This window comes from Eubalaena glacialis, chromosome 2 (genome assembly GCF_028564815.1).
Source record: "Eubalaena glacialis isolate mEubGla1 chromosome 2, mEubGla1.1.hap2.+ XY, whole genome shotgun sequence".
In the NCBI taxonomy this organism is placed as follows: Eukaryota; Metazoa; Chordata; class Mammalia; order Artiodactyla; family Balaenidae; genus Eubalaena; species Eubalaena glacialis.
The window spans coordinates 151,204,128-151,222,188 of NC_083717.1; the positions used below are offsets into that span (position 1 = coordinate 151,204,128).

The 18,061-nt window shown below is 38.9% G+C and overlaps 1 protein-coding gene across 3 annotated transcripts in view; it reads left to right on the top strand.

The window, feature by feature from the left end:
• The first annotated feature begins 8,616 nt into the window (after nucleotides 1-8,616).
• The window catches only part of TMEM260 (transmembrane protein 260), a 59,187-nt gene continuing 49,742 nt past the window's right edge, over nucleotides 8,617-18,061 (top strand). For all 3 annotated transcript variants that reach the window (XM_061182595.1, XM_061182597.1, XM_061182596.1), the window contains exons 1-3: nucleotides 8,617-8,874; nucleotides 14,243-14,274; nucleotides 15,003-15,154. In XM_061182595.1, the coding sequence (XP_061038578.1) occupies nucleotides 8,715-8,874; nucleotides 14,243-14,274; nucleotides 15,003-15,154 (344 nt within the window). In that variant the 5' untranslated portion in view covers nucleotides 8,617-8,714. The remainder of the gene's footprint in view (nucleotides 8,875-14,242; nucleotides 14,275-15,002; nucleotides 15,155-18,061) is intronic.

Below are 18,061 nucleotides of genomic sequence, written 5' to 3' on the forward strand. Positions count from 1 at the left end.
CAAACTTCCAGTTTCAAAATAAATGAGTCGAGGGTATGAAATGTACAGTGTGGGGAATATAGTCAATAACTATGTAACATCTTCATATGGTGACATTGCAACTAGACTTATGGTGGTGATCAGTTTGAAAATGTATAGAAATATCGAAGCCCTATGCCATATAACAAGAAATAATATAATCTTGTAGGTCAATTATACTTCAAAAACAAACAAACAAACAAACATAGAAAAAGAGATCAGATTTGTGGCTACCAGATATGGGGGATTGGGAGAGGAGGAACTGGATAAAGGCAGTCAAAAGGTACTACAAACTTCCAGTTACAAGGTAAATAAATACTAGTGATGTAACGTACAACATGATAAATACAATTAACACTGTTGTATTCTATATATGAAAGCTGTTAGAGAAAATCCTGAGAGTTCTCATCATGAGAAAGCAATGTTTTTCCTATTTCTTTAATTTTGTATCTTGCAGCTTGCACCCTTGCCTCTTATAAGTCTCTGGTAAACAAACTTGAACAGGTAATAAGTTCCAGTACCCCGAGACTGCAACATGTGACCACTCGGATCAAAAGTTTCAGCCAAGCCCACCATTCCCACCATTCCCACCAAAGCATCAGACATGTAATGAAGCATCAGACATGTAATCTATATGAGGTGATGCATGTTCAGTAGACTTATTGTGATAATCACTTCATGATGTATGTAAATCATCATGCTGTACACCTTAAACTTATCCAGTGCTGTACGGCAATTATATCTCAATAAAACTGCAAGAAAAATAAATAAATAACATGTAATTCAAACAGGAAACAATCGCTTTAGGGCAAATATTTATATATCTCCTACTATGTTTCAGGCTCTTCACATATATTATAATCTCTAATTCAAAAAAAGCTATGGTTTTGGCTTTTTTTTTCATTCTCATTTGTTCCTTTACAAATATTTTCCTATTTTTTTAATCAAAATAGTACAATGCAGATGGCAAAATATATAGTAGTGCAGAACAACTGTAACGAAAGCCGTTATCTCCCATCCTACTTCTCCCCTCCCCATCTCCCGTCTCAGAGGCAACCACTTTTAACCTTTTCTGATTTTGGTTCTTCCCATGATTACCTCCCTAAATAATAGGCCTCTAGAACGATCTGCTGATTTATCACTTTAAGACATTATCTATTATTCCCCAGACACAATGAGGATTTGGCTCATTGCTACAATCCTCACCTCCACTTCTAACTTTGATAGTTGTAGGTTTAGCTTTTTTAATTGTTTACTTCTGTGCCTTTAAACAATATTCATTTCTTGTGTGATATCTTAGAGTTTTGTCTGAAAAAAAATTGGTTCATTAAAACTTTGAGGAATACTGACAGATACCAGACTATGAAACCAAGTATTTATTTTTGCCAAAGATTTCTGCCAAATTGAAACACAATTCACAAAATTTATGTTTAAAAAGTAAATTGATTTCAGGAGAGAGTTTAGTACTCTATTATATGATATATCCAGAAGGGATTTTGAAAAAGAATTTACTTTCATGCTGAAAGTTATTTTCCTTGAGTATAAAACACCTCCATATAACCACTTATATTACAGGGAACTAAACAAATGCAGAAATATTCATGAGTTATTGCATGCTAACTCAGGGTAATATTCTTGCTAGCATTCATTACAAAACTATCCATTAGGTAACAGCTCCGCAATCTTCCTTCCCTCCTGTCTATTTTTTTTATCATGAGATATATCATATAGATAGAAAAGTATATATTTATAAATAGTTTAAAGAATAATTATAGGACAGTGGAACTTTCCATGTCTGTCATCACTAGAATACCATTTTTTGGATTACTAGTTAGGCTGGTATTATGATTTTAATTTATTAAAGACTGCAATTTATTTTAAACCAAAAAAAAAAAAAAAAAGAATGATTATAAAGGAAATACCCATGTAGCCACCACCCAAGTCAAGAATAGAAACATTGAAGAACAGAATAGCACATAAAGCCCAAATGTACCCCTTCCCATCAAAGCACCCACCCATCTCTAGAAGTAACTACCACTGTCCCAACATCTGAGATGATGATTTTTTATTTTCTTTATAGTTTAAAACTCTATGAATATATCTCTAAACTATTTATCTTTCAACTTTAAATAACTAGAATCATTCTGTGTGTATTGTTTTATCACTTGTCCCTTTTGCTCACTATTTTTTGTGGGAGTCATCCATATTATTCCATGGTAGCTAGCTGTAGTTTGTTCATTGTTTGTTATACAGTATTTCATTGTATAAATATGTTAGGATTTATTTCTCTATTCCAGTGTTGTTGAGTGTCTGGGGTCATTCGTATTTGGGGGCTCTTAGGAACAATATTGCCATAAACATTTTGTCTCTGTCTCCTGGCTTCTCTAGGTACAAACGTAGAGTAGAACTGCTGAGTTGTAGGCTCTGCATATCTTTGGCTTTACTGGAAAAAAATGTTTGTTTTCCAAAGTGGTTGTACCATTTTGCTCTCCTGCTAACATTTCCATTGTTCTACACGCTTGCCAACTTTATAAACAGTTAGACTTTCAGTTTTGCTAACCTGGTAAGTGTGTAGTATCCCATTGTGGTTTTAATTTGCATTTCTCTGATTACTAATAAAGTTGAACACATTTTCATATATTTACTCACAATTCTAGGTCAAATTATATGAGTATCTTACAGATTGTTGATACACAGAGGTATATTGCCCTCTAAAATGTTATACCAAATTCCTTTATCACCAGTACTCTAGAGATATTAAGTATCTTTGGAATGGCCATCATCAAAATGTCTACAAATAATAAATGCTGGAGAGGGTGGGGAGAAAAGGGAACCCTCCTACATTGTTGGTAGGAATGTAAATTGGTGCAGCCACTGTGGAGAACAGTATGGAGGTTCCTTAAAAACTAAAAATAGGGTTACCATATGATCCAGCAATCCCACTCCTGGGCATATATCTGGAAAAGATGAAAACTCTAATTTGAAAAGATATATGCACCCCAATGTTCATGGCAGCACTATTTACAATAGTCAAGATGTGGAAGCAACCTAAGTGTCCACTGACAATGAATGAAGAAGATGTGTGTGTGTGTGTGTGTGTGTGTATATATGTGTGTTATATATATATATATATATATACATATATACATATATACAATGGACTATTACTCAGCCATAATAAAGGATGAAATAATGCCATTTGCAGCAATACAGATGGACCTAGAGATTATCAAACTAAGTGAAGTAAGTCAGACAAAGACAAATATCATATGATATCACTTACATGTGGAATCTAAAAAAATGATACAAATGAACTTATTTACAAAACAGAAACAGACTCACAGACACAGAAAACAATCTTATGGTTACCAAAGGGGAAGGGGGTAAATTAGGAGTTTAGCATTAACAGATACATACTACTATATACAAAATATATAAACAACAAGGACCTACTGTATAGCACAGGGAATTATAGTCAATGTCTTGTAATAACCTATAATGAAAAAGAATCTGAAAAAGAATATATATACATGTATGTGTATATATATATATATATATATACACACACACACATATATATATAACTGAATCACTTTGCTGTATACCTGAAACTAACATGACATTGTGTATCAGCTACACTTCAATTTTAAAAAATCTTTGATAATTAGAAAGGTGAAAATGGCTTTTCTTTCTTTTATTTTAAATTCCTTTGGTTACTAGTATATTTGAATGTTTAAAATTATTTTTCTAAGGCACTTAACAGGGATGTTTGCATCTTCTTGTATTGTCCTATTGTAGATGGCTTATTGGATAGTATTCCAGGTATCTAATTTCTATTGTTTCTAATCTAAAATTTCACAGGTATTTGTAAGATTAAGATGCATTTGACTTTATTTCAAGTGGGGTTTTGGGGGATAATGACAAAATTTTCAGGTGAATTTCAGTGCATTAATATCTGTGAAGCTGCTCTGAATGCTCAGAAAGAATAAAACAAAGGGGAGGGACTTCTGCTTCCAGAGAGATGGAGTGGCCATAGTTTCCCCTATTCCTCTTGCTAAGTACAACTAAACACCCTGGATATTATATATAAGACAAACGTAACAAGACGGAAAGGTGGAGAGAATAAGGTAGACCAGACAGGAGCCTTGAAACCTGAAGAACAACACAGTGGTGAGATCCCTGGATTTCCTTTTGCTTCGTGCAGCCCAGACTGCGTGCCAGAGAAGCGAGCAACACAGAGACCCCAACAGCACATAGAAGAAAAAAAAAAAAAAAAAAAAGCCTGCTCTCTCTGGTCAGAGGACGAGGAAAAGGCAACATAGATACATTTAGAAAATAACTCTCTACTGTAGCCAGAAACCAAAGAGAAAACTGTGGCCATCCACCCCTACTCCAGCAAAAGCTGAGTGGGGAACCTTGACCTCCACCCTCTCCAGTCGCCCCAACACACCCACCAGGCTGATGGCAAAGAAGGCTGAACAGGGACCCAGACCTTTCATCCATGGCATCAGTGGAGTCCACGTGGGGAGCACAGACTCCCACCCACCCAGCAGTAATGAGCTGCCCGTCTTCTCCCTGCTGCGGTGGTGTTAGAGGGGCCCTAGAGGAGAGTCAGGACTTGTGCCCAGAAAATGGAGGGCACTCCCCCACTCTGCCCTCTCCTCACCGTGGTGTCGTGTCGGAGGGGGCTACGGGGGAGCAGTCACGGGCACTCTTACCCCTTTCCCACTGAGGCAGGTATCAGTGGAGGCCTGGTGGGGAGCTGGGACACCCACCGCTGCCCGGCTGTAATGCGGAGCCCTAGACTGTCCGTAGATGCTAGACTTGGCTTTCCCTGTGGATATAAGCCCTGTGGCTTTCCCAGTGGCTTTCCCACTGGCCTAGCCAGCCCCCCAATCACATGAGACAATTCCTTGCAATAAATCTCCTAATATGTATCTCCCACTAGTTCTGTTTCTCTGGTTGGATCCTCAATGATCCACATATTTTTCTGTTGTACAGTATGTATTCTTTTAAATTATTTATTTATTTATTTATCTTTGGCTGCGTTGGGTCTTCGTTGCTGCGTGCTGGCTTTCTCTAGTTGCGATGAGCGGGGGCTACTCTTCATTGTGGTGCATGGGCTTCCCATTGCAGTGGCTTCCCTTGCTGCGGAGCCAGGGCTCTAGGTGCGCGTGGGCTCAGTAGTTGTGGCGCGTGGGCTTAGTTGCTCCGCAGCATGTGGGATCTTCCCGGACCAGGGCTCGAACCTGTGTCCCCTGCATTGGCAGGCAGACTATTAACCACTGCGCCACCAGGAAAGCCACACTGTATGTATTATAGTAGCTGCCTCTAACCCACTGTGGAGTGAAGCAGAGCATACATAACAGGTAAATAATACTCTTTGTATATTTTGCTAGTGTGCCTAAAGATAAGGTCCAACTGTCATGTGTTTCCCTCTTTCTTCTACAACTACAACTCTAACATTTTCTGTTTTCATCTCTTCTCTTCTTCCCTCCTTTGTTCCATCCCCTCCATCCTCCAGTACATCTTTATCTCCTCACTATTTCTCTCCAAATACTCCCTTGGATTACCAAAAACCCATTTGACACTTCAATCCCTGTGACTTCCCACACTACTTCTCTCTCTCCCCTCACCGCCAAACTTCTTGCAAATGTATTCTATTTTCCCTTCTTCCATTTCCTCACTTCTTACCCACTATTACCTTGTTTCCATATGTACTAATCTACTGAAACTCCATCCTCAAAGGAGATTAGCTATGAAGCCAGCAAAGCCCAAATCTTATGGTTACGAAAGGGGAAGGGGAGGGAAGGGATAAATGAGGAGTTGGGGATTAACAGATATACACTACTGTACATAAAATAGATAAACAACAAGAACCTACTTATAGCACAGGGAACTATATCGTAATAACCTACAATGGAAAAGAATCTGAAACTAATACAACATTGTAAATCAACTATACTTCAATTAAAAAAACTTTCACAGCCTGTCACTAGCACAAGCTCCTTCCAATGCCCATACCTAATTTTGTATCTGCAGTTTTGTATTCTTTTGCTTACACGATTCTCCAAATTGTATAAACTTAAGCCCCATAAACCTAGATGTGGCTCTCCTCACCGTCCTTCTCCTCTCTGTGACAACCTGACCACACAACCTGACCACACATACATTGCTGATATCATTTCATCCTTAGGTCCCTGTGGTGCATCCCTCTCTTCCACTGTTCTCTCCTCTTCTCTTGCCATTCCCTAAACGAAGATGTGGTCTAACATTTGACCTCAACCTTCTCCCTACATTATGCCTCTGTGAACTTATTAATTCATCTCATCCTTACATGACAACTCCCAAATTCAAACTTCCAGCACTGAGCTCTACCTCTCAAACATGGGCAAATAATTATGCGCTTTTTTTTTTTTAAGGGATCACTTGGAGCCCTTCTTTTTTTAAAAAATTTTTAAAATAAATTTATTTATTTATTTAATTTATTTATTTTTGGCTATGTTGGGTCTTCGTTGCTGCGCGCGGGCTTTCTCTAGTTGTGGCGAGCAGGGGCTGCTCTTCATTGCGGTGCACGGGCCTCTCATTGTGGTGGCTCCTCTTGTTGCGGAGCACGGGCTCTAGGCGCACAGGCTTCAGTAGTTGCAGCACGTGAGCTCAGTAGTTGTGGCTCGAGGGCTCTAGAGCACAAGCTCAGTAGTTGTGGCTCATGGGCTTAGTTGCTCCGTGGCATGTGGGATCTTCCCAGACCAGGGCTCGAACCCATGTCCCCTGCATTGGCAAGCAGATTCTTAACCAATGCGCCACCGGGGAAGCCCCATAATTATGCTCTTTTGAAAGTAATTGCCATGATAGAAAGTTATCTTTTTATAAAACTCATGAGCAAAAGATGAAATGGATAAAAAAGGAAAGAAGCATATGCTTGGCTCGGTCAGTATTAATCACTGGCATGCTCTTTCAGAAAAGAAATTGAAGGCAGGCTGTCTTAGTAATCTATTGCTGAGCAACAAATTACCCCAAATTTAGTGGACTAAAACAACAACATTTATTATTTCAGTTTTTGCAGGACAGTAATCTGGGTGAGACTTAGCTGGGTCCTCTGCATTAGGGTCTGTAGTCAAGGCTGCAGTCAAGGTCTTGGAGGGAGTTAGTCATTATCTCATGGCTCACGTGGGGAAGGCTCGGCTCCCTAGCTCCCTCGTGAGGTATTAGTGGGATTCAGTTCCTTGCAGGTTGTTGGACTGAGGGCCTCAGCGCCTCGCTGGCTGTTTGGCTGGAGGTGACGCTCAGTTCCTTGCCGTGTGGACCTCTCCATAAAGCAGCTCACAACATGGTCGGTGGCTTCATCAGAGTGAACAAGTGGGAGGACAAGAGAGGTAGCGCCCACCAAGGGGAGGGCAAGCAAGATGAAAAGTCGGTCTTTTATAACCTAATCTCCAAAGTGACATCCATCACTTTTTCCTTATGCTATTATAGACAGAACTGAGTCACTAGATCCTGCCCACACACAAGGGGAGAGGATTACACAAGGGAGTGAATACCAGGAGTCAGGGATTGCTGGGGGTCCATTTAGAAGCTGCCTACCTGCTCTCCAGGGCTCACAATATAGCAGAGAAAGCATTATGTAGTACCTGAGATGCTGACACAATGGCTGCCTATCTTTGCAAGTGTGTTAGTCACTCTACATTTGAGACTCTATGTTCCTGTCAGATTGCTTGTAACACGTTTTAGATGGTCACTGATCTTCAGTGTATTTTGAGATGCATTCCAGGGAGGTTGCCCTCCTCTCCTCCCACTCCAGAATAATTGCTATAATAATGTAAAACGTAAGCTTAAAGATCTCACCAAGAGCCATGCTATGTGGTGATCCAAGAGTCCCCATTCTTTTTTGCATTGCAGCTAGTTGGAAAGTGCAGTGTCTTCAGTTCATTTTCCATTGTGTGGTCAAATCTTCATCTAAATACTTCTCTTCATTAAAGTAGGAGACAACTTTATCACGTTGTAAATTATTTGTATTACTACAGGAACTCAAGTTTCTCAATTCATCTCCCAAGTTTTCCTCATGCTATAAGAAAAAAAATAGACCAACTAGCTTATTTTAATCTCTCTGAAAATAACTCAGCGATTTAACAATTAGCACACGGGCTCGTGTGCTAATTGTTATGCATGTTTACTATTACTCGTAGTAAACATGCGATTAATGTATGTATTGGCTTACTCTGCACATACCGTGCGCACACGTCCCCTCGGGCTGGCGGTCTGGGGCCCCTCGTGTAGTTCCACCCCACACCGCAGGGGGCAGTCGCGGCCCTTCCTCACGCCCGCTTGGCAACCCGGCTCCTGTCTCTGTCAGACCCGACCAAGTCGCTGAGACGTTGGGGGAGGCCATAGAGACGGAGGCCCTGGGCCCAGGCTTCCTTTCTTAAAATAAGGCTGTCGCTTGTGATGCGCTAGTGGAAAGCACATTATAATTCTGTAAACCCTGGCGCGCGGTACGGCGCCAGAAGGCTGCCTGGGCCTGGCTCCAGCGAGACCCCGCATTTTCCCCCCCCGCGCCGGCGCAGAAGGTGCGGTCCTGTCCGCCCGGCCCGACCCGGAAGCCGCCGCGCGACGCGCTCGCCTGTCGCCCTGGGGACTCCCGGCTGCCCTGAGTCTTGGGGCCTGCGGCGTCCTCCTTCCTCGGTCCCCTCTGGCCCATGGGTCTCCATGGCGACGGCGGGGGCCCGGCCGGGGGGCGGGCAGCCCGAGCGGGGCCGCGGCGCTCTGGGGGCCTCCGCGGTGGCGTCGCCGTGTTCGCCGCTGTGGCCGCCGTGTTCACCCTCACGCTGCCCCCCTCGGTGCCGGGGGGCGACTCGGGTAACGTACTCTCAGGGTCGTGCCTCCTGCCCCCCTCTCTGGTCCGCACTCTCCCCACGAGGTCTGGTCAGCTCGACCCCTCCATCCACCCGCCGGGGCCCCCGCAGGGTTTTGCGTTCCAGAACCAACCTGTGTTTCCATTCGTGTAATTTTTCTGTAATTCTGGTCTCTTTAGTTCTCAGGCTTTCGAGACAGGGCTGGTTGGTTTCGCCTGATGGGACTTACCGAGCTCTCTCTCCACTTCTCCAGATCATTTTCCTGGACATGAGTTTTTGCTTTCCATTCCTTTTTAGTCCACAAACATTACTTACTGAGTCTTTATCGCGTTCCAGACAAAAGGACTAACAGGAGTGGTGGACAAGTATCTTGGAGAGTGTTGTAATGCGGGCAGAGACAATACACAAACTACTGAATAGCCAACAACGTATTAGGTGGGGAGAATTTAATGGAGACAGTAAGAGGGAAATGTGATTGACAGTGGGGTAGGCAGTGGCTCCATCAGAATGGCTAGTTGGGAAAGGCCTCTGAGGAGGTGATATTTTAGTTGAAACCTGAATGTTGAAAAGGAACCAGCCTTGCAGACTATTTGCGGGAGAACGCCTGAAAGGGTGGAAGCCAGTTGAGGCTTAAAGCTGCTTGTATTGAAAAGCGGGACCCGTGGGCCATTTAAATCACATGAATAATCGTTATGTATTTAGGATGAAAGACAAGATGCAGGTTTTGTTTTGCTGCCAAATTGACCATCTAATAACGCCTAGTAATCCGTAATTTTGTTAGAATGGTGCTGTAAATTTGGGACGTGAATCTATATAGGTTGAAAAAAAACTGAGTGCCCTAGTTCCTGCAAAACAAAATACCCCCAAATTGAGTGGCTTAAAACAAGAAACGTGTATTGTTTCACATTTTCTGTTGATCAGGAATCTGGGTGCAGTTTAAGTGGGTGCTCTTAGGACAAGGTTGCTGTCGTGGTATGGGGTAGGGCTGCAGTCCTCTCAGGGTTCAGCTTAGCGAGGATTAACTTCTAAACCCCATCCAGCTCTTTGCCAAACGGGTTTCTCTGTAAGCTGACTTTTGTCAAGAGAAAGAGATGGCACCTCTGCCTGACAACGCTGTCATTTCGTAACCTAATCTTGGAAGTGACAGACCACTGCCCTGTTTTATTCTTGGAAGTGAGTCAATATGTCAGCCCACACTCAAGGGCGAGAGGATTACACAGTGAGAATACTGGAGTTGGGAAGCTTTGGAGGCCATCTTCAAGGCTGCCTACCACATTGATGATCCTTGATGTTCCTTTTACACGTCATTACCTTTACCCTTTCTTTCAGGTCCTATTGAACAAATAGGAGCAATGTTTCGTTAGTATAGTGGGGAACGGAGTTACCATATTTCTACGGTTTATACTAAATAATAGAAATAGCTTTATAGTTGTGAGAGTTTTGACATTGGAGAGCATTACTCAGGGGTTGAGTAGTTCTGTAACTTTCAAAAAAACATTGACAGTTCTTTACCATAGTTGTTTGAGCCTGAAGGACGGGATTAGGATGAATAATAATAACACTTATTGAGTACTTACTATGTGCCAGCACTGTTCCAAGTGCTTTACGTGAATTATTTTAATCCTCCCAGCTACTACCCTGTGAGGTAGGTACTATCAATTTCTTTATTTTATAGATGACAAAGCGGTTAAGCTGTGTCCAGAATCACACAGCTAGAAAGTAGAGGCAGTCAAGGAAAGAAACCAAATAGACTGACTTTAGAACATGCTCTCTTAACCAACCTTTGCTCTAAATTCTTTGTTAAATCTATCATCACGTATTTAGTGATAAAGTCTATATAAAATTTACAATTGTGTTACGGAGCCCAGGCTTGGTCTGCTCACCACATGACAGGCCAATAAATCGGGAGATGTGTTGTTAGAGCAAAGAATAACCACTTGAATCGGAAAGCTAGCAGACCAAGAAGATGGCTGACTAGTGTCTGAAAAAACATCTTCCCTCAATCCAAATTTGAGCTCCTTTTATACAGATGGGGAGGAGGAGGGGCCCACTGCAGTGCCAACCAATGGCTGAGCGGGGCTGCTATAGCTCGCACCTGTCCCGCCCCTATTACAACTGTTGCTTTGTTTTTATTAATACTGTCTTTTTTCCCCAAAAGAATAAAGTTATCTATTCACTTTGAGTTATCAGACTTTTTAGGCATTCTGACTTGTTTAGTTTGACGCTGAATAGTGGTTGCTTTTAATATTTCTATGTTCATTTTGGGGAGTGATAAACTGTTTTCCAAGGGTTGCCAGTAAAATTTGTATAATCACATCTTTGATGATTTTGTTTATATGTTGAATGTACTGTTCTCTTTGAATTTTGTGTTTATGAAATTTTTTTTTATCAATAAACAGAACACATCTCAAAACCAACATAAAGCATGTATTCTTCTTCCTGATAAGTCTTAAATTATACTCCATGAATCCATCACATTGTGTGGCCTTGCCAAAATTTGTTTTTTGCACCGCTTGATACACATAGTTGACTTATGGTCAGGAGCACTCCTGGTCCTTTAGAGGAAAGGGTAGGAATCTAGCCTTCACTTCTATTTGTTATCCTTGGGAAAAATAAATTAGCTTATATATGTGTTTATATATTTTTAAGATACTGTCTTTAACACACTTGATATATGACAATATAATTTTATAATTAATATAAAAAGTATAATATGGAGGGAGCTGGGTTTTGTAAAGGTGAAGCTTCTGCTAACAACTCTGAGCTTGCCACCCATTTGTGTCCCAGATGAAAAAGCTGTGGTTCTCAAACTTGAATGTACTGGAGAATTGCCTGGGAAACTTGGGCCCCAATGCCAGAGGGTTTAGTGTAGGTAGATTTGGGTTATGGTCAAGAAATCTTCATTTTTTAAAAGGCATCTGGGTAATTCTGATGCAGGTTGTAGTAGGACTTAACATTTGAGGCAACCCTAGTGTAAAGGGTTGAGGGAAAGCAAGGACCCTTTCTCTTATATCATATTTACTTTCTCTTTTTATCATATTCAATTTTAAGAGTCGTGTTTAGCTTTTTATCAAGGGTGCATTCATAGACTTTGAATAGTAGCATCTTTTCTATTTAGATTTTAGTTTTACACTTGATAAGAGTTGGTGATGGAGGTTAGTCACATTCCAGATTCATCTTTCTACCAACAGAACTCCAGCAAAGAATAACAGCATATTGACTTTTCAATGATAAAAAGAAATTAGAGAAAATAGGCTATTTTTCTTAATGTTAAATGTAATTCTAAGTACATTTTAAATGGAGGAGAATGAATAGCAACCTTGGAAATCTGAACTGAACTGTGCTTCATAGCACCTACAGAAATACAAGAACCAAAAATTGATTAAAACCATTTGGGACTGAAGACATAAAGAGCAAACCCATTCTAGAATAAAACTATGAAATACTATAAAATACTGGTAACAGCTACAAAGGGAGGAGTTACTTTAAACGTATTAAAACCATAAACAATTTCTTTATATAAGGTACAAGAAGGGCCTTTGGCTTGTAAGATGCTCTTGAATATCTCCAGCAAACGTCAAAGATGTCCTTAAGTAAATGACTTAAGTGAGCAGTATCTGTCTTTGGTGCCCTTATGGAATTTCTGTGAAGTGAGCAGTCTTTCAACCTGAGATGGGGGTGTCTGAGTAGCAAGGATGACAACATGATAGGTCTTTTTGTCAGTCTCTATGTGCGGGGCTTTTCTGTGTGGCACGAGGAGGGAGAGGTGCTGATGTCTTCTTGACAGAACCCTGAAATGGATAGGATATTTTCAACTTAGTGGAAAAGACAAATGAGAACAACTAACCAGAATAAAAGGCAATCTAAGTAAGTGCTAAATAGAGAGGTTCCAGCAGGTTCTATGGAGGAAGAGGAAGTGATTCATTCTGATGGGTGAAGCTGGGGAAGGGTATGTGTAAGGAAAGGTGTCACTGAGAAGGTAGCAACTGAACTAGGCCTTGACGGATTTAGGAGAGAATGCTGGATGAGAAAATGAGTGATAAGAGGTGCAAAAGAGGACCATTCAGAGGAACAGTGGGTAGTCAGATCTGACAAAGGTGAGCATAGGTTTCATGGACATAAGCCTTGGAAAGGGACCTGGAAGCCATAGAGGGCTTGCATGTCACGCTGAGGAATCAACTTCATTCAGTACACAGAGAGCAGCCATTGAGCAGTTTTAGTCTAAGGAAAAACAATCTGACCTCTGGGGAGTGGGGATGGCAGTAATTAGTGATTTCAGTAGGAAGATGAATTGGAATAGAACATTGGTCAAAGCTATTGCTGTAGCCCAGGCCAGAGAGAGGAAGGGTCTAAAATACGGTCAGGGCAGTAGAAATGAAGAGTACTGATATCCACTGAAGGATAGAAAATGGACATTAATACATTTCCCAATAGATAATAGTACTTTCATAAATCATCAATTAATATTGATTGATTTCGTACACTGTACTGTATTAAGTGTATAGGGATAATCAGAAACAGTCCCTGTGCTCTGGATACTTAAAGTGTTAACAACTAAGCATTGAATCACTACATCATAATTTTAGAAGTAATTACTAATGGTGAGGAATTACAAAGAACTATGTAAATAATATGATTTAATGGTTTGAAAAAAATGTACTCTGGTAGTCAAAGCTTACCAAAATAACCTGGAGTTAATAAGCATTTGTCAATTGTTTAAAGATATCCAACATAATTAATGTAGAGAATGTATCCAAATGTCAGTTTAGGGCAGAATGGCACATTTTATAGACTGTTCAAGTCTCCAGTGTCTGCACATTTTACATATCATAAGGTTGCATCTTTACCGACAGTTTTGTACTAAATTCTTGAGGGATAATACAGCATTTTACACTAATGCTCTGTAAGAGTTTTTATATATTTGCAAGGGTAGACAACTTTCAGGAGGGAAAGTAGGCATATTTTTAAAATTGAAGTATAGTTGATTTACAATGTTGTGTTAGTTTCTGGTGTACAGCAAAGTGATTCAGTTATACATTTTACATATTCTTCATTATAGGTTATTACAAGATATTGAATATGGTTCCCTATGCTATACAGTAGGACCTTGTTTAAAATAAGCATTTTTAGAAACTAGAATTCACATATATTTACACTGACCAGTTATTAAAAACTATCAAAGATAGTTTGTTCAGTAGTACCTAAGGGAGAACATATTCTGATACTATTTCATGCTGTTAAATCTCTACAGATTTACAGTTTTATCCAGTCAAATTAATGCAAAACCCCAATGCAAGCATTTGGATTTTGAAAACTTCGGAGGAGTGTCATTTTCTAATAGTAATTATTGGTTTTCCATTATTTTTTCACAGGGGAACTGATCACAGCCGCACATGAGCTTGGAGTAAGTATTAGTTTTATTGTTTAATCAATGCTCTCATTAACAGTTTTAGGAATTAAGAAAGTTTAATTAAGCATGGAGTAAAGTAGATTAATTTATTTTCAAACCCCAGTTTTTAGTAACTTATAAGTACAGTACATGACAATTTACTTTAAGTTTTAAATCCAATTAAACTGAATTATAAAGCAAAGCCCTTACTATATATACAGTAGCTGGCTTATTATCACCCCAAATTTTGTATAAGCTATGGAGAATAAAATAAATCGGGTTAACAGTTTTAATAAGTTTATTATTTAATAAACTTTATTGTGGTGCATGATCCCTTTAGGCAAGACCTTAGGACTGTCAGCATGGTGGTAATCCGATAGCAGTGTGGTCTTTCAACTTACTAACCAATACGATATTTCAGAACCCGCTTTTTTTCAATAGCCTTTTAAATGACCCTAATGTACTGTGAACCCAGAGAACAAACTGCTTAAGAACTGACAATGAAATATGTCACCCTTTCTCTAGGTGACACACCATGTGATAGACCCTGCCAAATCCACTAAAGAAAATATTTATTTGTATTGGCACAAGAGGATTACAATAGAAAACCACTATTCAAACATTTAGTCATTGTCTCTTAATCTTTATACTTGCCTGAGAAAAGCGCTACTTTTCAATTAAAGCCAGTGTGACTCTTCCTTTACTAGATGAAAACCTTCTGACTGTTGCTAATTTTCCCTTAGGTTGCCCATCCTCCTGGCTATCCTTTGTTCACTCTGGTGGCTAAACTGGCAATTATACTATTTCCTTTTGGTTCGGTTGCCTACCGAGTCAATCTTCTGTGTGGCTTCTTTGGAGCAGTAGCTGCAGCATTACTTTTTTTCACCGTTTTCAGGTAAAGTAGTTGATTAGTTAATTTTGACTAATTGGAGATGGCCCATGTACATACATTACAAAAAAAAAATCTTTTGTTGTTTGAATGGTTTTTCCTAATCACTCATGTGATTTCACTTCCTCAATTTACAGTAATTTCATATGCGTTTGACTGCTTAAATGATTACACAGTTGGTTCTGCTTCATACAATGGAGAGAAGGTGTCACCAGTTCATTATCACAGTTCTCTGGTTAGGCAGAACTAATAAGGTTTGTCATTTCAGGAAGATGCAGATGGGCCAGTTTAATTCAACAATATAAAGTTCATCTTTTGGTAAATGGTAAATATCACTTAATTACTCACAGTATTGCTGATGGGCAGCTGCCTGTCAGGTCCAGAGCTAATACCTAATTATACTGTATTTTAAATATGCACATGTGTACTTTTTGAAATGAAGCTGTTAACTAAGGAAATCAATTTGGGTTGTGGTTTTAGTAAGGTTTCACGTTGTTCCGTTACTGCTGTAGGGAAGATAGGCGAATTAGACACCACTTACTTCATGATGGAAGGCTTTCTTAGTTTGGAAGGCTATGCTGCTTTTAAAAAAACAGGTCATTAGTTTAGGATATTGGTAAACACATTTGTCTTTGCTGTTTCTCTCTCCTTCGGTATTAACTCAGTCTAACCTATACCTAAAAGGATTGTAGTCAAAAATACAAATTATTCTTCCTGCAAAGGGGAAACCAAGTTAAAACATTTCTTTCAAAAAGTATTGCAGATTTTATTATAAAAACAAATAATTTTTGTATGTAAATAGAGTATAATTTGAATAGACAATTTCAAATGTCATTTTTGGAGACTAATATTTTTATTTACATTTGTCATATCACTGCCCTTTGACTAAATTCTTTGTAAATTCCCTTTTGATTATTTGTAGAAAGGTAAAAGTTACAATAATTATGGCTAAAGCTTACTATTAAATCTATTTGTGGAAATCTTTCAGATTCAAAGTTGTAATTGTTGATCATTTACTAAACTTTAATCTGTATTGTTTAATTTGTTTCTATTTCAGTCTTACAGGTTTTCAGTGATAGCCATATCTTTAAGTATGAAATGTTTAAAATAACATTTCTGCTTGGATTAATAGGTGTTATGAATACTTTCTTTTTCTAAATGATTAGAATAATCATTATTAGTATTGTTCCTTCTGATCTTTTATAATTAAGGCTCTGTCATTTTCGTTGAGAGAAAAACTCTTTTTTTATTTTTAAATATCTAGGTTGAAATTTAGAACTTACCTGTCCTGTATTAAATGTATGAGTTTTTGCAAGACATTTAAGACAAAGACATTTTAAAGAAAACTAATACTTGTATTTGTTTTGTTAGTTCATCTGTACTTTAGATTATTTCTACAACATATACATATATTTAAAGGCTGTAGCTAGCTCTTAAGCAGGTAAAGTGATTCGTTTTCTAAAACTTTTCCATGTTTTCCACTATATTAATTGTCGATGCCCTTCCTCATAAAAACCACTGTAAAAATCATATATAAAAATCTTCATCTTTCCAGAATCCGAATAGTTTGGGACAATAATTTTCCTTTGAGTTGTCCACATTTTAAAATAGCTTTGATTAATTATTATGCTTGATTATAATGGGTTTTAGATTAGCACACAAGCCTGTGACCCTTTTCTTTTAATATACAGTCTTAATGATAAATTCGTATACTTGCTGACATATGTTTTAAATCAAAAACTCTTCATAGACTAAATTGGATATATGCATGCTTTTAGTAATCTAGTACTTTGGAAAAGTTGCTTTCTTTCTGAAAAGGGACCTGACAACATTATCTCTTACGTACTTTTAATGTGAAAATACTTCATTATTTTGAATACAAATAATTGACAAGGTACACGTCCTTTGGGAACAACCTAGTTCAAGTGGCAAATCTGTTTTGTCAAACAATAGCCACCCTTTCGGGAAAGAGCACGCCATCTCTATGGTAATAGGACTAACAGTAGCCTATTGATCGAGTGGAAGAAGACATTATACAATGTCAGCTGGCTTGTTACAATTTCATTTGTCGTATGACCTGAACCTACCCTCTAAAACCTTCCTTCTGTGAATATAAGCCCAAGAGCAGGACGCGGTTTTTGTGCAGCCATTACAGTGACGGCTTTTTTTCCTGTCCCAGCGTACAGTAAATGTGTTCCTTCACAGGTTGACTCCTTCACCAGAACTCATTCAGGAGACATTTCACTACTTTATTCATTTGCCGACCAAGTCATCATTCCATTTTGTTGTTGAATATTGAAGGGTTTTGATCCAGGAGACAGCTGTATTCTTTCTTTCCCCCATCACTTAAGAGAACATTACTGTACATGTAGGATTAGTGCTGACTGGTGTGCAGGAAATTAATTCTTTTAACAGTTTTAGGTTTTTTTCAGGTAATTGTTCACATAGCATTCACTATATTTAGCTCTTGGGGTGGGTATAAAGACCTTCTGTACCTTTTAAACAAAGATTGTATTTCAAAAGCAAATTTCTGTTTAAATATGTTGATGTAAAAAGCTCCATTTTTTCAGTAAACATGACTTAGATTGAAAGAACAATTTATTTGTTGTTTCCAATTACTTTGTAATTTTTGCTTTTCTTACATCTTTCTCTTGCTTTTAAAAGCCTTTAAGATGTCATTAACACTGCATTTTTTGTCAGTCTTTCCTAATGGTTGGCAAGAACTCTTTTATGTTTGCTTTGCCCTGATGTAGAAAGCATATGAGTAAAACAGCACATTGAAAGCTGTGTCACTGTAGTTTATTGAATTAAAAATAGTAAGATTGTGGCAGTTGTTTCTGCATGTATTTATTTATGTATTGTCCCCTTCAGGGGTATTTTAAAGCATGCACTATGTTAAGGGAGTTTAATATA